At 36.4% G+C, this 22118-nt stretch overlaps 1 protein-coding gene across 1 annotated transcript in view; it reads left to right on the forward strand.

Annotated features, from left to right (window-relative positions):
* The window catches only part of LOC117660839 (uncharacterized), an 89119-nt gene that overhangs the window by 39543 nt on the left and 27458 nt on the right, over window positions 1-22118 (forward strand). Inside the window, exons 19-30 of the mRNA XM_034409135.3 lie at window positions 171-399; window positions 918-1120; window positions 8454-8612; window positions 10502-10592; window positions 12517-12657; window positions 14275-14411; window positions 16202-16313; window positions 17087-17136; window positions 18102-18278; window positions 18452-18569; window positions 20912-21077; window positions 21707-21845. Coding sequence (XP_034265026.2) covers window positions 171-399; window positions 918-1120; window positions 8454-8612; window positions 10502-10592; window positions 12517-12657; window positions 14275-14411; window positions 16202-16313; window positions 17087-17136; window positions 18102-18278; window positions 18452-18569; window positions 20912-21077; window positions 21707-21845 — 1722 coding nt within the window. The remainder of the gene's footprint in view (window positions 1-170; window positions 400-917; window positions 1121-8453; window positions 8613-10501; window positions 10593-12516; window positions 12658-14274; window positions 14412-16201; window positions 16314-17086; window positions 17137-18101; window positions 18279-18451; window positions 18570-20911; window positions 21078-21706; window positions 21846-22118) is intronic.

Below are 22118 nucleotides of genomic sequence, written 5' to 3' on the forward strand. Positions count from 1 at the left end.
TCATCACTGAATCTTCTCATTCCTTTGGGGAATGAATAATCATTATTTTACATTACTTGTCATTTATGGTTATGTTTTTATTAGTTTTTTTGGTGAGGTAGTTTTTATTAGTTCATTTTCAAATAATCCCATTCTCTCATAATACATTTAATTCTTTTTTTCTTTTAAAGTACAGCTCTGAAGAACATGTATTTATTGGAATTTCATTCCTCCCTTGGCCTAGTATCTTTAATTCCTAAAGCTCTAGATCATATCCTTCAAGAGTTTCAGCAAATCTGTAGGCCAAACATAGCCAGTGAGGCCATTCGTTTGGAGGAACAAATACTTCAACTTTCTTTGGATGGATGGATGACCATGGAAAATCCAGAATCTTTTTATGGCGCTCAAATTCAGAGAGATGTATGTTTGTGTTCTTCATACAAGGATTTGGGTGGGTTTTTGCTGCTAAAATGTCCTAATCTCATTAAGTAGACATATAGGATTGGATTAATAGAGACAATTCAGAATTTTTATAGACCTGTTACAGATTCTATGTAAGTAAATTACTAATAAGGAAGGACTGGTATATTGATACAAAATTGTTTGAATTTAACTTCAGTGTTTCACTGATACAATGGAGTAAAGCCATTTTTCTTTGTGAGCTGGGCACAAGGTACTATTTGTGCTTTAAGAGAAACTATTTGCTGTTTATGTTTAAAAGTAAAAAAGAACATCTCCTCCCATAGTCATACTTGCCTTTTGTTCAATCATCTGAAGGTTCTTGTTCCATTTTCTCCTTCTTCTCCTATCTTTCAATTAAATATTTCCATGGTACAGAATAATATCTTGAACAATAATGTATTAATCGTAATATCAGTACAACAATCAATTGACATTATTTGAATTAAACATCTTTAAATACTATTCTTTCTTGGTAGATATTTGCAGACGTTCTGGTTGAGGATCCTCTTATTATAAGAGAAATTGTTATATTAGCCTTGAAATCGGTCTCAGAAGAAGAACAGAGATCGAGCAAAGAAAAGCAAACTATTACTCTGAATGTCTTTTCAAGACTCCTTGAACTTCTAACCCTCCGTCATCGGTTGATTGAGGCAGCAGTAGAAGGAGCACAGCTGGGCAGGTTAGCAAGGGGACACAGAGGAAACCATTATAGAAAGTTGTACTGAAATTCAGCAACACTTATTTTATTTAATCTAAATCTTTTCTATAGTATTGTTTTAATCTTTAAAAGTATAATGGCAAAATCCATTTTCAATGTAATATTTATTTTCTTGCTGATGTAATTCCCCCACTTTCTTCAATTCTCCCAAATCACAATTGACATCATCATATTGACTACTAACTTCTTAATTGAAATCACTATTTCTCTTTTTTTTTCTAAATATTTTTATTATACATTTTCCTTTATTATACATCACATTTCCAGTTTTGCAATACCAGTACACTGGATGTATCAAGTCCTTTTTAAGTACAAATAGTATTATACACCCTGAGTATAATACTAGTATAACCATTATTCTCGTAGTCATACAATATAGCAGGGGTCCCCAAACTTGGCAGCTTTAAGTCTTGTGGACTTCAACTCCCAGAATGCTGGCTGGAGAATTCTGGGAGTTGAAGTCCACAAGTCTTAAAGCTGCCAAGTTTGAAGACCTCTGCAATATAGTCTCTTTTAAATACATAATGTTGTACGTCATAGTTATAAAAATCAATATTTTCATAGTTGTACCATAACACTCTATACCTTTATCATGCTATATGTTTTAATCTATAATCCTGTACAATATGATAGTACTGTTACTTACGATATCTATTCTTATATATATCTATATAACTGTATCTATTTCTATTTTGTTGAACTTCTTTCGTTATTAGGTTACTAATCTCTGCACCTGTTATCTAACCATTTGTACAATAAATCCCATGTTGAGTAATACTCAGATTCTCCTTTATCTTTAAGTTCCATTGTTAACCTGTCCAATTCGGTGAAATCACTATTTCTCTTCTTCCATCCTGACCCAGTATAACTTCTGACCCCATGATCTATAGTTGGCTCTATCAGTATACTCAACTGAAAAGCCATTATTTTTAAGGGAAGCTGCAGATAACTCGGCCTGAGCTGTAAGGTAGATAGTTGATAATTGCAGTTGAATGCTTTTGATCAATACTGTTTAAATATGTTTGGCAAATCAAATTATACTGGTTTTGTTTGCTTTGGCATGTTCGTTAGTTAAAAAATATTACAAATATAATACACCAAAACCTTCTATTTATCTTTTCCTAACAACCCAAACTACAACTTGGCTTAGCAGGGAACAACCATCAACCAATAAGCTAGCACTCTGGCTTATTCCATGCCAATCTAGCCATGCAAAGAATCCAATAAGAAATAAGCCAGAATCCCTGATGCAGGAATCACAGTAATCAAATCATAGACAAAATTACACATGGTTTATTAGCATTCATTTTGGGAGATGCCAGCAAAAATCATCTGAGCAGTGGACAAAGTGAAATTATGGATTGAAATATTATTGTTGCAATATTTTCAGGATCAGACTCAATAATAATAATAAGAGTTAGAGGTTTAAATATATTTCTCTTTAATTATAATAGGCATTCTATATTCACTGAATATTCACAGATAGAAGCGAAGAAAATGGTGAAGGTGGCTCCTTATATATACAAAGGGTGGAGCCAAGAGTGGGAGTGGTGAATTATGAATACATTAAGAGTCAAAGAATAAGTTAACCCCTGATATCCCATATATACATTATTTACACATTAGGGAATAAGGCATTTACATCTGACAAATCCCCCTCTAAATGCCGGTTCGCTATACAACACCAATTACATTCAGATTCAGGACAATATAAGACATACAATTTGGAAGTTAAGTATTTGTGCTGTTTAGAAGGTAAAGGCTTCGTCAATATGTCAGCTAATTGTTCAGAGGTATCACAATGCACTGCTTTGATAAATCCATCTTGAGACAATTGTCTCACATGCTTAAATTTTATATCTATATGCCTGGATCTTTGTCCAATGGCATCGGATCTAGATATTTCAATGGCTGCTTTATTGTCTTCATGCATAACAAAAGGCAAAGCAGGTTTTTTCCAAACATCTGAAATTAAATCATTAAACCATACAAGGTTATTTGCAGCTTTGGATAAACAAACATATTCCGCTTCTGTGGTTGAAGTGGCTACCAGTTCTTGTTTACCAGTGTACCAGTAAACTGGACAGTCATTTAACAGAAAAATATAACCAGAAGTACTTTTTCTGCATGATATATCTCCAGCCCAATCCGCATCTGCGTAACATGTAAGTTTTGGTTCTTTATTATCACTAGGTTCTAATACTAGGCAAAAGTCTAATGTACTTTTCAGATATCTTAAAATTCTTTTGACAGCTTCCCAGTGATACATTGTTGGTTTGCTAACGTGCCTTGATAATAAATTGAATGGTAATGCAATATCTGGCCTAGTCCAATTAGATATATAAAGAAGTGAACCTATGACTGATCTATAAAATGTATTATCCTTGAATTCAGGGGAAGATTCATCAGTATTTCTAAGGAAATCAGTTTGCATAGGGGTATCACAGGGTTTGGCATTGTTTAAATTGCATTTGTTTAGAAGTTCAATAATCTTATCTTTCTGAGTAAGTTTGAATCCCCTTCTAGTTTTGTTAATTTGTACACCAAGGTATTTGTTTACTTTACCTAGAGATTTCAACGAGAAATGTTCATTTAGCTTGTTTACAAAGATTTCTCTTCTCTCTTTGTGTTTTCCTATATATAAAATATCGTCTACATAAATCAATACAAATTCAATGTAATCATCACTCTTTTTGACAAAGAAACAGTTATCAGCAGTGGTAGCGTTGAAATCCATGGTCTTAAGTACTTTTACCAAGCAATCGTACCATCTTTTGCCAGATTGCTTTAATCCGTATAAACTCTTGTTCAATAGCCAAATTTCATTTTTATTAGTGTATTGACTGTGAGGTGCTCTTACATATATTTCCTTATCTAGTTTTGCGTGTAGATACGCAGTCTGTATGTCATATTGAAATACATCAAGATTGAGTGCGGATGCTACTACTAGAGCTGTTTTAACACTCTCTGTTCTTACTGTGGGGGAGTACGTGTCAGTATAGTCCTCCGGATATTTTTGTGCATAACCTTGTGCAACCAATCTAGCTTTGTATAGGGTATTCCCTCCTTCTAGGTTCTTAATTTTATAAATCCACCTGGTACCAATAATTGTTTTATCTTTAGGTGCAATCGCAGGTGTGAATACATTTAATCCTTGCAAACTTTCCATCTCTTTTTTCATAGCTAGTTCCCATTTTTCTTTTTCTTCACGAGGGAGTTTTAATACTTCCTCATATGTATTAGGTGTTATTTGTTCACCATCCATATGCATTATGTAATCTCTGTATTTATTTGGTATTTGATTTCTGTTGTTCCTAATAGCTCTTTCAGGTTTGCTATGGTAGTCATGCAAATATCTTGCTTCCTTTTTTGTTAATGTGTCTGTCTTTATTTTGTGTTGACTATTTGTCCATGTTTTGGTTTTGTTTTTATTTTTGTTGATATTTTGATTTTCTATTGTCCCTTCCTCACGAGATTTTGTATCTTTGCATTTATTTGGAAATATTTCATTAAGATGTAATTTAGACCAGTTGGCCTGTTCATGGAACACAGCTGTTCTGGAAACTATAAATTTGTTATTATTATCAATGAATCTGTACCCTTTGGTGCCAGTTTCATATCCCATAAATCTTAGTCTTCTGGATACGTTTTCTCCCTTTCTTCTCAACTGTTTAGGTATGTGTACGTCTGCAGTGACCCCAAATATGTGCATGTGTGCTAATTTTGGTTTCCTATTATACATCACCTCATATGGTGTCTTATTCACAATACTGGACCAGGTTCTATTTTGAGTGTAATTTGAATAATGTAAGGCTTCTGACCAAAATTGTTTGCCTAAACCAGCATCCTCTAATGTGCACCTAATCATGGTTTGTAATGTGGAATTCTTTCTCTCTGCAATCCCGTTCTGGAACGCAGAAAATGGACTAGACGTGTAATGTAGCATTCCTCTATCCTTTAACCATTGGGAGAATTCTTTAGACATGAATTCACATCCCCTATCTGTCATAATTTGTTTTATTCTGATATTATGTTGTGTTTCTATGCGTTTGTAAAATTCCTTAAATTTTTGAAAGGTTTCATCCTTGTGTTTTAATGTGTAAACAAAACCATAGCGACTGTAATCGTCTACTATTGTTAGGAAGTAACGTTTTCTATAAGTGATTGATGGAGTTAATGGGCCAACTAAGTCCATGTGTACTAAGTCAAAAATTTTGTTAGTTGATCTGGTGGATTTTTTTGGCCTGGGACTAGTTTTTAGTTTAGTAGATTTGCATACTGAGCATTCCAAATAATTTTCACAATTTTTTATTTTGACACCTTCTGCGTGTTCAGTCATTTTTTGTACTACAGGAAAACTTGCATGTCCTAACTTCCTATGTAAGATGTGAGCACACTCGTCATGAATTGGTTTACCTATTTTTGGTTTCTTCTCATTGTGTGTATCTGTGTGATCATGAGATATTTTACATTCATCATTGTCACTGTTACTAATATTTTCATCATCTGCCTCAATACAATCTTCCATATTTGAATCAATGTTATGTAACCATCTTTCTTTTGTTATCAGATAGGGTAGGCCTCCTTTAATCATCACAGTGCCTACATTTGTTTTATTCTTCTCTAAAGTTGCTTTTCCCTTTGAGAAAACTATATTGATGTCAGAATCTCTGCTTAGTTTTATGGCACTTAGTATGTTATGAGGTATTTCTGGTATTAACAATACCCCCTCTATTTTTCCTAGACCAGGCAAGGTCACATTCCCTCTGCCTAATACTTGAACTTTTTCTTGATTAGCTACCTTTATTACAAACTTATCTTCTGTAAATGAAGACAATATATTTTTGTTATTAGTGGTGTGATTAGTTGCCCCAGAATCAATAAGCCAATTATTGTTCTCATTTTGTTGCGTTTTAGTGCTGTCTTGTTTATTTAGTCCATTCAGTGAACCAGATTTTCTCTCTTTTGAATTTTCTCTGCCCCCTCTACTTTCTCTGTAATTTGGTGGGCTTCTATATTTATGTCTATCTGTGGAAGACTGTCTATAATTGTATTTATTCCTATATTCTGACCTATGTCTTTCCTTTGAAATTTTGGGACAATCTCTTCTATTGTGTTCCCTGGACCCACAATTGTGGCATTTAAAAGTTTCATTATATTTTTCTTGGAAAGCTACCTTCCTAAAAGATTTGTGTTCTGTGTGATTGCTATAACGATTTTTTCTTGAATTGTCTTCTGCTATCAATTTGTTAGACAGACTTTCTATTGATAAATATCCTAGATTGATGGTGTCTAAGTGTGACATAAAACTATCCCATGATGAATCAAGTGAGTTGATAATAACACTTTTCATTGTTTGGTCTGAAATCACTTCCCCCCTCAAATGCAGCTCAGCTCTTATTTTGTTTAAAGATATTAAATGCTCACTTATGGAAACCCCTGGTTTTACTCTGGAAGAAAAGAAGTCCTTAGACATTCTTGTGGTGGTAGCTACACTATCGCTGTGAAACAAATTAAACATGCATTGAATTATTTCTGAAACAGTTAGATTTGGTTTGATGCTATGATACATTGCAGGAGACACGCTAGATATTATTAAGAAAAATGCCTTATGGTGTAAACAATCTATTTTTAAAGTCCAAGGTCTTCTTGGGGGACTAGTGATAAAAAATAGTAAATTTTCTTTCATAAAGACAACCTGGAGCTGTTGATACCATTCTTGCAAATTAATGCCATCAACCCTAAGTTTTGGGAAGTCACTGGGTAAGTTTCCCACATTATTTTGTCCATTACTTACAACCTGAGGTAGTCCGTGGTCTCGCAAGTGTAGGAAATTGCAAAACGGCATGGGGATGCTCGCAACGAGTCTGCGCGGTTCTCTGGCCAGTTCAAGTCTTTCCGGACCGTCTACGTAGTTTCGCACATGCGCGTTGTTCATTTCTTCTTTGTCGTCGTCGTGGAAGGTTCTCTCCATTGTAGCTCGCTCGCTCCGCTCCTCTTCAGACGAGTCGGTCTCTGGCTCGGTCTTAGGAGTTCTGATGGCGGCGACTGTTCTTCTCTTTCTTTTGGGTGCGTTGGCACTTGCTTCGGTCTGCGGTGTAGGGCGGAATCGACATGGCTCTCTGGGCTCGGGCGTCGTCGCTCTCGAAGTCAGGATGGGAGCGTGCAGGTCTTGAAGTATCGGCTTGTTCGCTTGCTTCTTCGTTGGCGCTTTGGAAATTTTTAATTTTGGCCCAAATGCAGCAAAAAGTGTCTTCATTGCTGACTTTACTTGGGATTTCGTTAAGTCGTCTTCACTTTCTGATTCTGGCTCTTCCGAAGAGTTTGAATCCTCCTTTTCACTTTCGTTGTCTGATAACGTTTTTCGCGCCAGAAATTTTGAACTGAGCATTTTGATTGGCTCTGCTTCGCTCACTTTGGAGGCTTGTTGAAACCAAGATGGCTGCCATTCAAAATTTCGCGCGGGGTCACATTTTTTCTTTTTCATAACGACTTTCTCTGTAGTCATATCACTCACAGTTTTTTGGTCTTTGGGTTTCTCTTTAGCGATGTTTTTCTCTCTCGCTGCTCCGCTGTTCTTCAGCATTTCTTGGAGGTTCGCGATGAGGCTTTCTTCATTCTTCTGGCTTTTTAATAACTTCAATATCTCTGACCTGAGTTCGTTATTTTCTATTTCGATTTCCTCCTGGCCATCATTTTCATTTATTAATTCTTCTTCTTCAGTGGTGTATTCTCCGGATTCTCTCGAAATCGCGTTTGTGGATTCGTTGATTATTTCTTGTTCAGTTTCTATTTCTTTGCTGTATGCCCTGGTGTTGGGCCTATCTTTCTTAGACATTTTTAGGTATTTATTGAGTCAATTAACCATCCTCTGCTACCAGCTTGTTGCAATATTTTCAGGATCAGACTCAATAATAATAATAAGAGTTAGAGGTTTAAATATATTTCTCTTTAATTATAATAGGCATTCTATATTCACTGAATATTCACAGATAGAAGCGAAGAAAATGGTGAAGGTGGCTCCTTATATATACAAAGGGTGGAGCCAAGAGTGGGAGTGGTGAATTATGAATACATTAAGAGTCAAAGAATAAGTTAACCCCTGATATCCCATATATACATTATTTACACATTAGGGAATAAGGCATTTACATCTGACAATTATAAAACTATATTTATTTTCTCTGGGTATGAAACTCAAAAGAACATATGACAGGCAATGAATGTGTGTGTTTTGTGTGAGCAGAGTGACCGCTATAAGTAGGTCAAATATGTACATTCTTTTTTTTCTTAGACTGTATAAAGAATTTGCAGAAGAAATGGGCTTTAATGAGTTTCATTTGTACTTACGGCCTGTGTACTTTGAATGTGCAACTCACAAAGAGAAGGCTGACCAGTTCTCACCAATATTCATCACTTCACTTTTAGAAGATCACGACATTAATGTGGACAGGTAAGTCAGAGGTTTACAGATGTTTTCAGCAGATATAAACATGCATAAATTTCAATTTTCAATTTCAATTTAATTCAATTTATAAGCTGCCCCTCTCCAAAGACTCAGGGCGGCTCACAATACATTTAAAATCCTAATAAAAAACATTTAAATCACCAACAAACTTAATAGTATTTGTCTCCATTCTGAAGATACACTTAGCAGTTTGATATAGAACAGCTACTGCTTTTAAAAAATATTTTGATAGAGTTTTGCAATACAACAAATGTATAAAAAATGAAAGAAAAATAAGAAAAAGGAAAGCATTAAGAATTAGAAAAAAGAAAAGCGAGAAAAAGAATGTTTACTTCTGCCCTTCTTTCTTAGAATAATTGCCATCTTAGTCTTCCCACTCCCTCTTTAAACCTTTCTAATCCTCATAGAACAGCTACTTCTTGCCACATACATTTCTCTTGAGTAGAATCCAATACTTCCTTTCTTCTATGTAACTAAAAGGGTATATCGGTAGTCCTTGACTTACTACCACAATGGAGCCTAAGCAAGGCAGTTGTTAAGTGAATTTTGCCCCATTTTATGACCTTTCTTGTCACAGTTGTTAAGTGAATCACTGCAGTTGTTAACGGAACCATTCAGTCATTAAGCGAATCTGGCTTCCCCCATTGGATGTTGCTTGTTGGAAGTCAGCTGGGAAGGTTACAAATGATGATCACATGACCCTGGGACAGCACAGCTATCATAAATACATGCCAGTTGCCAAGCACCTGGATATTGATCACGTGACTATGGGGATGCTGCAACGGTCATAAGTATGAACCCTGATCATAAGTCACTTTTCTTCAGTGCTGTTAAAACTTCAAATCATCACTAAATGAATGGTTGTAAGTCTAGGGCTACCTCTAGTTCTAATAAACTGTTGTATCATATAGATGTTTTTATATTGTTTTTAATTGTTTGTGAACTGCCCAGAATCATGAGACAAGTGGCTATATAAAATGAATGAATGAATGAATGAATGAACCCTTACTGCCTTTGGCTGACCTAACGACAGGGGTGGGTTCTACTTACCTTTACTACCGGACTGCGCGTGCGTGCTCACTTCGCTCATGCATGTGCTCTTCTGCGCATGTGCAGAAGCGTTTTGATGACGTCGGGGTCGGTGGGCAGAGCCTCCCGCCGGTTTTACTACCGGTTCTATAGAACCGGGGGCAACCCATCACTGCCTAAAGGTCATTATGGGCAGTTAGAGCAGAACTTGTAAAACTATATTCTGTAAAACTCTAAGATTCTATGAGAACTTGATGGGATTCTATGTAAGAGAAAGGGGGGAGAAAATTTCACTTGAAATATTTTCCACCAGCATCTCAGGCTGGAATTCTGGGATTTATTTATTAATAGGTGCTTCAGCCTAAACATTTTTGCAGCTCCATGAGTTAGAGAGCTGTTTGGAGCAAAACAGGGAGCCCCTATCATCCTTTATCATCTTTTCCTCAGTTACATTAAATACTTACCAATTACTTAATTACATCACATATTTCAGAAATTGACATTAGCATTTAGAAATTTAGCTGAACTGGAAAAGAGAATACACACACACACACATATAATTTGATATTGATATAAAGAGATATGCACATCCCAAAAATGGAAGAAACAATCCACACTTGTTCTTTTGAAAACTACAACTGAAATATTGGGTTGGGAATATTTGTAAATATGATTAATTTTTAAATAGTCTTCAGAAACACTGTTCAAATATATATTTTCTGCATAAACAAGAAAAGCTGAAATCACCTGTGATGAGAAGAAGGATAATCTTTCATGTAATTTCTATATATGGGTTGGCATTTCATTTCTGAAAAAATTAGACAATGTTCGTTGTTTTTTTGCAGATATATTCCTTCTAACTTAATGTTAGAGATCCAAGATATAGACAATCAAATTGGAAAATTTAGCTTTTGCACCAGGGAAAGCATTTTGCAGGTAACTGAAATATTTTTTATTCCGGTCTCAAAGCTATTATATTACTTCATTTTACTCTTCCTGCCCCTTTCCTATTTGTTTCGTTTTGTACTAAACCGGTAGTGTTTATGACTATACTTCTGACCAGAGTCATACAGATCCCATAAATAAAACATATTTTATAACTGCAGTTTGAAGATTTAGACCTCTTAGCATCTAGACTTTGAACAAATCTTGAAGCAAGAAATACAGTTCTAAACTATACCAAAAATCAACAATTTTGAAGCCTTTGGAAAAAAAATTAACTTCAGTGAATCCCAACCCTAAAATGCTCTGTCCAAAACAGAAAAAAGGATATTTGTGTTCCAAGGAAAATTCAGTGTCAAATAATTTATGTGAGTGGAGTCAGGTATAACAGAGGTCTGGGGCAGGGGTGAAATGTAAAATTTGTTACTACCAGTTCTGTGGGCGTGGCTTGGTGGTGGGGGGTAATGTGACTGGGTGGGTGTGGCCAACTTTTTTTTTTAACTTTTCAAAGCATTTTTTCTAATGCTTTGAAAAGCCTCTGCCGATCAGGAAACTCAGGTGGGATTGTCAGAGAGGCTTTTTAAAAAAATACCTCTCTGTCGATCAGGAAACTCAGCTGGGATTGTCAGAAACTTTTCAAAGCATTTTTTTAACCACCTCTTCGGCCAAGAGGTTGTAGAAAAAAATGCTTTGAAAAGCCTCTGACTATCCCAGCTGAGCTGCGTGATCATGAGAGGCTTTTTTTTTTTTTTTTACTTTTAAAAGCATTTTTTCGTCGGAAGAGATTGTAGAAAAAATGCTTTTAAAAGTAAAAAAAAAAGCCTCTGATGATCCTGTGGCTCAGCTGGGCATGGGGAGAGGGCGCAGGGATTTTTGCTACCGGTTCTCCAAACCACCCGCCGCCATCGCTACCAGATCGGGTGATCCGGTCTGAAGCATTTCACCTCTGGTCTGGGGTGGAAAAATTGATCACTGATCTTAATCAATCACATATCATTGCTAAAAAGATGATTGCTTCTGTATGTTCACTGGAGATCTTCTGATCAACATTATTACTTGTCTATGGTATTTGATTAAATTTGTTTTGTGCTAAACTATTGTCACAGAAGGTGACATGTAGTTAATTTTGGCTAATGTTGAAAATCCTATGCAGCGTCAGACATGGTAATAATAGAACAAAAGACTATCTGGAAATGACAAGGTTATACATGATAGACTGGAAAGTCTGTCAATGCACAGTATGTGTTTGCTTGTGTATAAACCGGGGGGGGGGGAATAATGGCATTGTTACACATGCATCTTAAGAATGTTACACGCACATATAGTTATCTGGAGTGAAGCTGACTAAGAGATCTTCTGAATTAGATACTGTTGCTTCCAAACTTCATGAAAAATCAGTTCTGCTTCTTGAATACAAATACAGATAGCCCTGGACTTATGATTGCATTTGAGCCCAAAACTTATGTTGCTAAGCGAGACATTTGTTAAGTGAATTTTGCCCAATTTTACAATCTTTCTTGTCAGAGTTGTTAAGTGAATCACTGCAGTTGTTAAGTTAGTAACAGGTTTGTTAAGTGAACCTGGCTTCCCTATTGTCTTTGCTTGTCCGAGGGTCACAAAAGATATTCACATGACCCTGGAACACTGCAACTGTCATAAATATGAGTCAATTGCCAAGCATCTGAATTTTGATTACTTCATAGGGATGCCACATAGGGATGGTCATAAGTGTGAGAATCAGTCATAATTCGCTTTTTTCAGTGCTGTTGTAACTTCAAACAGTCACTAAATGAACTGTTGTAACTTGAAGATTACCTGTACAACTGAAACAAGTTTATAGCCTCATTGTCAAACCTAAAGGAAGTAGGTGTGCAATGTTACATTATAATGACCACTAATCTTTATCTTCATCCTTCAGCTGTTACTGAAGCCGTATGGACTGGAAAACTTGCAGTTTGCTCTTGCTTGCCAAGTCACACATAAAAACATGGTCCTTGTAGCTGTTCAGCAGGCTGCATTTTGTCCTTCAGTACAGCCCACACTAACTGGAGACTTAAAGGTTGGCAACTTTTCCCCCTCTTTCTCCCTTTCAAAGACCAAATTTAAAAAAAACCCCATAAAAATCAAAAGCAAAAAAATTACGAGGAACGAGTGAGTCTTTCTTTGCTATCTGCCTTCCATGCTGTTTGACCTTATATTTACATTCTGCTGGGAAAATGTTAGACACATAGCTACCCTCCTGGCCTTCTCTTGTTTCGGATAGGAGATTATTGTCAAAGAAAAATAAAAAGTGAGGTTATGGGTACTGTTCTTTTCCCCTTCTAGGATTCAGGAAATTTTCTTTCCTTCAGTCATGCAATAGGACTTAGGTCTTAGACTTATATATAGTGCTCCACAAAGTTTTACAGCACCCTCTGAGTGGTTTACAAATGTCAGCATATTGCCCCCAACAATCTGGGTCTGCATTTTACCAACCTTGAAAGGATGGAAAGCTGAGTTGACCTTGAGCCCATTAGGATCAAACTCTTGGCTGTGGACAGAGTTAGCCTGCAATAGTGTATTCTAACTACCGTGCCTCCAGGGCAATGCAATAATGTAAGCAGACATACAGTAATGTAAGAATCATAGGACAGGTGATTCTTTTATAGAGGCATACACTGCTAGAAATAATATACTGTCATTGTGAATAGTGGCCATTGATAGCCTATAAGGAAGTAACAGCATTTATTTATTTAACAGTATGTCATATTATGCAAGATTAGGGTATTATACAAACTCTGCCACTTTTCTTAATTCCTGCAGCCGTCCTGTGAAAAAATTAGGACAACCCCCCTCCCCAGGATAATCTTCAAGATCTGCCTTTAAGTTTAACCCATGTTGCTTGGTGAAAGTCAAACACTATAACCGTTGCTCCATATTGGAATTTTTGGTGGGAAAAAAAGGGTTGTGATTTGTAGGCAACAATTTGTCTTTTTCTTTCTCTTTCCTTCTTTGCTCATGTGGTTTATCCTTTTCAGAAAAGTGCATAATATAAAAAAGAATAAAATGGAAATCAGTGCAGACTTGTCATTTAGCACGTGCTAACAATTTGCCTCAGGAGATCATAATATTCCTCTTAAATGCTCTGTTAAAATTAGATTTTAAGCAATTGTTGTTTCCAATTGCGCCTGTTTTTTTTTCAGAAACACATGAATTTTAAAAAAATCTCATTAGTTTTCTTCCTAGACAGCTATTTTCTGAGTAAAAAGCAAAGTGTGTTTAATATGTGCACTTCCTTCAGGAACGTTATTCAGCTCCACACCTATACAGCCTCCTGGCTATTTAATGCTTCCTTGTTCTTTTTTTCTTTTTTGTATTTGTTTTTCTTTCGGGAGTATTAGAAGAAGCCAAACTAAAGAACTTGAAACCACAGAGTCAAAATGTCCTTCAACAGGGCCGTATGATGGCATCAAGCATCCAAGAGCATGTGCTGAATTCCAGGACACTTACAAGGGCCTCTGTTTACACTGACCTTTCTCTCCCCTTTATAAAAATATTCAGCATAACAATATGAGCCATCTTCCATTTAAATTTCTCAAAATGCCCTCAGAGGTGGTTGTCTTCCACAACAAAAACTTGTCTGATGGTATCAGCGTGGCTTCCCTGAGTAAGAGACCTCATTGTTCTTCTCTTTCAGGAAGGACACCTGAGTGCGAAAGGTCAGAGCAACAGCTCACCAAATGGAAGAAGTTCTACAGTTGGGAGTGAAGCAGAGGATGTCTTGATGTCTCATTCCATTAGGCGATTTGCAGCTGGAGGTTGCAATTCAAAGAGGTAGTTTAGTATGACATACACACCCTTTGTGGTGTCGGGGCAAACGTGCTGAATGAGGACTGGAGAGAACAGGTCCACCCCAACCAACCACAGAAAACCATTGGATGACTTTGGAATCATAATTCTCTATCAGTTGTAGGAAGTTAGCACCCCCCTCTCCTAGAAAAATGAAATATTCTAGGAAATATTAAAAGGCAGAATATTTCCCCTAAAAGAAAAATAGAAATCTTAAAACAGAAACTCAGCCCCAGCTCCCTGCCCCCAGCAGATACTTTGGTTATTTGCAAGACAAAAGGCTGGGCCAGCTTATCTACAGCACAAAAGACAAACCCATTAAGCCGTAATAGGAATTGCCCAAAGCCCCTTCATTACATCATCACCCGGCAAGATTCAACCAGACCTGGGACACAGACAGCCTACAAAGTTAGCTAAGATCCCCACCCCCTGGGAGTCTGTCAGCCAATGGGATACCTTTCTTGTACAGGAACAGGAAACTCTAAGGCAGGGCCCAAGAGAGTGTATAAATATATCCCTCTCTCCACTCCATGTGCTCTTTTTTTGCCCAGGACCCAAAAACCCCAGGTGGTCCTACCCACCATTAAACCATCTTTCCAAGCAGTCTCCATGTTTCCAGTACCTTTCTTCTCACTTGGAACTGAATCCAGATAGACAGTTCTTCTAACACAGCGTAACCTATTTCATGGGATAAGAATAAAACGAAGGAAAATCCCTTCTTGATGGAAAAAGAGACAATAAATACTAATAAACAATAAATAATAATTTTAAAAAGATCAGAGCATTTGGGTATTTAGGCTAGGGCTAGGTAGAGCAAAGGGCTAGGTAGAGTAAAGTAAGAAAATGGCAACTGTTCTCATGCCTGAATGCTCTTTCTGGACTTAAATACCAGTTGCAGACAGTAGCCTACACCCAAAAGGCTGTTGCTCCCAAATAACTCTTCTAAGTAAACCTATCCCTCCTCTACTCCTTTTGGGGGAGGGGATTTTCCAAAAGGGAAAGAAGATCTTCCAGAATATAGTAATAGCTCTGCTGCTGATTTTGATTTGTAATGTACTCTGTACACTCGCATCTTAAGACAGCAAGTGCTGCTTCAAATACAAATTCAAAGTGTGTTATTGCTTTGTGCCTTAAAGGGCAGTCTGTGTTTTCCATGGAGAAATCCCAGCTCCTCATTTAGCAACATGCTGACATAGTTGGGAAAGATTCCCAAATGCATGACTGCAGCTGGGCCAGCATTACAGATCGTGGGGGTTCAGAAAACAACATACGTTCGTCACTTTGAGTTATTTGTAAAAATAATAAAGGTATAATTTAAATTAATAAATAGATAGAAGATAAGATAGATAGATAGATATTGCAGAAAATGGAAAACTTTCCAAGTTTGACATATTAATTAAACATATTTTAATAATTTAATTCATCCTGTTAATATAATGCATGGTTTTAGATTTTTCATAAAAGCAAGAAACCCCCTGAAAAGCAACAACATTATGTGTAAAGAAAGTTTAATGAAAGTTTAATAATTAATAAAATGTTACTTATGAGTCAGTAGTGGGTTTCAAATCCCGGTGCTACTGGTTCGCTATCAGTAGTGTGCGGTGCTTCTGCGCATGCTGGGCATGATGATGTCTGGGCAGGTGGGCGGAGCCTTTCACCACCATCGCTACCGGTTTTCCCGAACCAGGGTGAACCAGGAGCAACCACCATTGTTATGAATACAGTTTGCATTCCAGTAATATTTCTTAGTAACATTATTTTCCTTCATTCTCCAGACCTACCGAGGCTTTTGTTTCGATTCAGCTGGAGAAACAGGGTCCACGTGACCTGATGCTGAATACATTCATTCAGAAGAAACATATCTTGGGAAGTCGAATACAAAATCCAGTAAGTGTATGTGGAATTATTTAAGAATTAACCAATGTTTGATTATAATTTTTAAAGGATTATTCATCAACTTTACTATAATAGCTTTGGCTTTAAGTTTTTGGATATTTTTTGTCCTTACAGATAGTCCTCAACTTAAAACCACAATTGAGGCCAGAATTTCCATTGTTAAGCAAGGCACTTAAATGAATTGTCTCGATTTTATGACCATGTTTTTCTTTTGCTATTTGAGGGAACTGTTATACAAAAATATTTCTGAGAACAGGGATGAGGATCAAATCCTATTTATATTTTAAAATCTATATATTTATGCAATTTATTTGTATATTTATTGTTATATTTCCAGAAGTTGGGGCATCAGATTGGGTAAATCGTCAACACACTGAAATAATTCTGAATGTATCAGGTTGGGATTGGAATCAGAGAAGTGTTAAGAGAATTCCTGAATCTTTCCACTACGATCACTTACTTTCCTTTAAAATATCCTTTTAAAGGTCCAAGACAATATAAAAAATCTTGAATGGGCTGAGCAAAAAAAATCAGAATTCAGGGCCACTATTGCGTTACTTTATATAACGCCTAAAGAACCTGTAGTAAAAATATTTTAAAAATATTTAACTTTTTAAAAAAAATAGTTGTGCAAACAAGGGTGCCTTTCCACTCCTATATGTTAACTCTTGAATTCAAGGTATTCTATTTACACCTTTTCATATATAATTATTACAACTGTGTACAATTTAGGTGACAAACAAGTGGCATTAATTTTCTTCTAGGATGAAGCTGAAAAAGTCAAAAGAGAAGTTATTGCTGAATATTGTCACAGGCAAGTACAAGAAATGTATGCAGTATCTCTCCATAAGAGTCATACGTAGTATGTTTACTTTTCCCCACAGCCCATGTTATGGTAGGAAATGGTGCAATGTTGACTTTTATTCAGCACAGGCTATAGAGGAACTAGAGAGAGTAAATACAATCCTAAAATGAAACAGATTGAAATATCTGATACATAGCATTCTGTTAATAGTTAAAGCAGGAAACAATCAAAACCCAATTAATCCTTTATATAACCTTTCAATGTGTATTATACGAACTGGATATTTACAGCATTTATATAAATAAATCATTCATCAACCTTAGTGTTATATATAAGGCAGAAGAAACTGTCTTGATATTCAAGCTATGAAGTCTGGATTGTGGCAGTGCTGGTTTTGTTATAAAGAGTCTCAGCAGGAGGTAGCTATTGCTACTGATATCATATATCATGCTGCTGAATCAGAGATAAAGAAACAGAACGGTTCCATGGAGTTCAGATTATAACTCAAACAACATGACTACTATTCAGGGATTTCAGGAAGTGTAGTCCAAAATATCCGGAGGTGGGCATGTAATTTAGATCTGCATTGCACTGTTTCTGATATTATAAGTGTTGTGACTTGAATTTTTAAAAAAAAAAATGGAGGGGGGGGGGGAAATATGTCACAGGCTGGAATGTTGACTTAAAAATTTACAATAAAAAAATTATTTTCCAATGTAGAAGTCACATAATTACTTGATACCATCACAATGAAACAATAAGAAATATTAATGAATGCCTGCATTCTTCCACCATTACCCATTGCTAAGGCTGAAAAGTTATAATCCTGTGCATTATGATCTCACAGCAGCACTTACAAGTTTTTGAGACTTCTTCCTTTTGAAGTTGGTAATTTGAATATCAAGGCTCTGTTTTTTAAAAAAAATATATTAGGCAGATCATTCTTCTGATATTAAGATTTGGATCCTGTTTAGGTTGACTCATCGTATGTCTCAGTACTCTCTTCGAAGTCAGATCGTTGCCTATTATAACAGTATAAAAACAATGCTGGATGACTTTCCCAGAGTGAAAGACAAATACTTTACCATAGGATTGCCACAAGAGAAAAAAGATGAAAAAGAATCCAAAGAAAAAGTTAAGAGTGATCCCAGGTTTGTAACTTGTTTGCAAGGTCCCCTACCAACTTGATTGGAGTGCCAAAAAGAATAGAACTAGCATTGTGAGGGAACAGTGGGGTTAAACCAATATCAATTAGTGGTTCTTGGGTGCTGTGTACCATTGAATTTATTTGTACAAGTAATTCAGTTATTCTGTTAACAACCAGGTCATTCCAGCCACGACCTCGTTGCTTGCTGTCCAGTGATGGACAATCCTTCTTGAACCTGTGGTTCATCCCTCACCCTTCAGAAACCCTAGCTGCATTCAAAATGCTACCAGAGAAGGTCAGTGCTTTGACAATCTTGCAAAAAGTTCTTTATTGGCCAAACAGCCTAGATCTGAGATTGATCAAATAGTAGAGTGCAAATATGAATAGCACAGGAAAAAAAATATTCTATTGGGAATCATGATTTTAAAAATGACTGAGATGTGAGGAGGTATTTGATACTCTGCAAGATTTTCTCTCATCATCATCTCTCATAAACAATCAGAGATACTATGAAAGCAAACTATCCTCACTCAGAATTATGGACTTAGTCCAACTTAATAGATGCTCCATTTTGGGAAACTTTTGGCCTATCCTTTGGCAGATAGCAGGTACAAATATTTTATCAGCTGCTGTGTGTGGATATGCATAATGGTATATGCATAATGCTTATCCTTTAAGAGCTGAATGCAACAAAATTTCATTTTAATGTATACTGATTAGTGTACATTTAACGTGACTATTCTATTCTATTCTATTCTATTCTATTCTATTCTATTCTATTCTATTCTATTCTATTCTATTCTATTCTATTCTTTGCTGGATGATATCTGAGATAGAAGGAACATACGTTAAGCATGCCTTTCTCCTGTACAGAGATCTAGCAGTGATACTCAAATTGCTACAGAAGCTAAATTGCACTGCTTCTTACCATACATAATAAATAACTGTAATGCAGTGAAGATCCTCCCAGTTTCCTAAGAGATTTGGTTAACCCAGTATGCTAATCCATAATTGTTTACACTATGATTTTTTAAAAAAAGACACAATTGGCTTTCTTATGCACTGGGATCATAATTAAAATGCTACCATTTTAAGGGTTCATCAATCCTGCTGAAGTGTATTATAATTTAGTGCATTAATATTTTGAGAGAAACCGAGGGTGGCAAAAAGACTGGGACCACATTGTTGATGTGGAAGGACAGGGATTTGGAAGACAGGTTTGAAGGTTTATTTTGTTTTTTTAAATGTATAGGACTAAGGGCTTACCTTACAATTGTTGTAACTTTTGTATTTTCATCTTTAGCTCCTCATGATTTATGAAATAATATAGCAATCATGGTCAGAAGAAGGCTTTGGGATTACAAAAAAGGAGGTTCGGAGGACCTCATTTGTATCTGCGGCCACAGGTTGCCCATGTGTGATTTAGCAGAGTGCAAGAATTCACAAGATGAAAAAAAAACGAGGAAATATAGTAGAAACTTTAAATAACCTTGGTTAACTCCTAAATATTGGATGTGCTACTGTTTCTAAGTAAAATACAAAGTTCATCCGCTAAATTTTAATTCACCCAGAAAAAAAAATACTCAGGCTTACTGTCTGGTAACTACTGTAATAGTGGTTGCCCCTGGGATAGAAGTAGAAGCGAGGCAGCCAAGGGAATGATCAGATAAAAGCAGCTTAGCCTTCAGTAGGAATGTGGGCCAGGCACTTGGCTCAGAAGAGAACCTCCCTAGTTTCTTGGGCTTAAGTTAAAAGGGATGTGGGGAGAGATATAATTTCAGACTGCAAGACTCTGTTAATGTAAGCTTACAATCAAGTAGAATTAGCTCATCTGGCTGTGGACCTCATTTACCTATCTACCAGTAGGCAACTCAAGCACAGCTTGTTGGCACTAAATATAGAAGGACAGTAGGACACTCAGTGAATCTGTTTGGAGAGGATTTATGAAAGGTAGCAATTACAGCAGTTTATGAATGATTGAATCGGTGTCACTTTGATCTCCTCAGTCAGTTTCTTTAAAGCATTTCTCTACCTGTTCTTGAATTGGATAGACAACCAAACGGCTTACATATTTTTTGGGGGGGATTTGATTTATATGCTGCCCTTCTCCGGAGACTCAGGGCGGCTTACAGTGCGTTAAGCAATAGCTTTCATACTTTTGTATATTTTATACAAAGTCAGCTTATTGCCCCCACAAACTGGATCCTCAATTTACCTACCTTAGAAAGGATGGAAGGCTGAGTCAACCTTGAGCCTGGCAATTTAATAAAAGCGCGACAGGCTTGCCATCCCAACAGACGGAGATAGAACAAAAAGAAAAGATAGGTGTAACTTCTGAAAGTTATAAAGTCCTTGTAATGATCAGATATAAAACAGACTTAATTCAAGTGGAGTATTGTTTGCCCTCATAACACACCAGCCAGGCAATTCAAAAATGGCAAATCACCCAGATAAGCCATTACAGCAACTGTGATTTCTGCTGTCCCTCTGCAGAGGGAATGGAAGGACTCCTGGATGATCAGCGTAGATGAGGTCAAACCAGGTGGAGCTGGCTGCTACTTCCATTTTGTGATTGCTAACTGCTTGATGATCTGTGTTTCTTTCTGAAATTCTGTCCTTTAACCCCCTTTCTCACAGGTTGGCTGTAGTGCCCTGCGGCACACATTGCAAATCGTGGCACCCTTTCACGACATTATTGCATACATTTTCAGTTTTGCTCAGCTAGGAAGTGCACCAGGCTGCTTGGATTACAGGTGTCCTTCTGAACATCTCACAGCAGACTGGGGAGGGACTGAGCAGATTGGTTAGTATCCATTGCTCAATATTGGGATATGATTTGTTCTGGTTGGGGACAGAGTATTGTTTATTGTTGTGAACGCTGGAAGAGGAGTTGATCTATTTTGCCACAGCTTGATGGCAGCTGTTCCATAATGGTAGACTGAACAAAGACCTGGGAGGTGAGCAAGTAGAAATAATTTTCTCTATTAATAGAATGATCTGCCCCACAAGTTGCAGAAATGAAGCTACACTTTTCAATGTACTAATAGTTGCAGAACACCAAGGTTTTGGTCCACTAAACATTTCAAATGAAAAGCCATGTTTTCCAGAGGAGTGACACTAAAGGGTGGAGGAAGCATAGACTGTATATCCCATTTTGGATGGGACAGTTATTATTTCAAGTGAGCTGTCAAGATTTTGCCTGACGATTAATAAATTTGTCTGAATGTCTCAGGAGACGAGAACTTTTGAATCCCTTGAACCAAATTGATAGGTTCTGAGAAAAGCACACCAGTCAGAATAAGTCAAACTAGCAACAACTTGGTTGTTTTTCATAGAAAACTGCAGTGTAATAACTGGATAAAAGTATTTGATGTGATATTACAAAAAAAAAAAGACCAAAGGTACCAACACATGCTCTTCTTTTGATTTTAGGAATTGAACTTCTTGAAATACAGAAAAAAATAGACAGCCTTCCAAATTCCTCAGATCCAAAGAAAGTGTCTCATATGCTGACCATGCTCAAAGAAGTGAAGTTTCTTCAATTTGAAGCAGCAGTGAGATATTCAATGAGGTAATATATGAAAAATGATGAATAATTTCAATAATAATTGAAAATAATTCAAATGATGAATTTTAATTTTATCTTAAAAACATTAGGGTTGTTTAAATTGTCATGGGCCAAATTATTTAATCAGATTTTATACTGTTTTTAAATTTTGTAATTTATGTGTTTTATCTGGCTGTTCACCGCCCTGAGTCCTGCGGGAGTAGGGCGGTATATAAATCTAATAAAATAAATAAATAAATAAATAAATAAATAAATAAATAAATAAATAAATAAATA

This window comes from Pantherophis guttatus, chromosome 1, assembly GCF_059756535.1.
Source record: "Pantherophis guttatus breed Tessera chromosome 1, ASM5975653v1, whole genome shotgun sequence".
NCBI classification, from domain to species: domain Eukaryota; kingdom Metazoa; phylum Chordata; class Lepidosauria; order Squamata; family Colubridae; genus Pantherophis; species Pantherophis guttatus.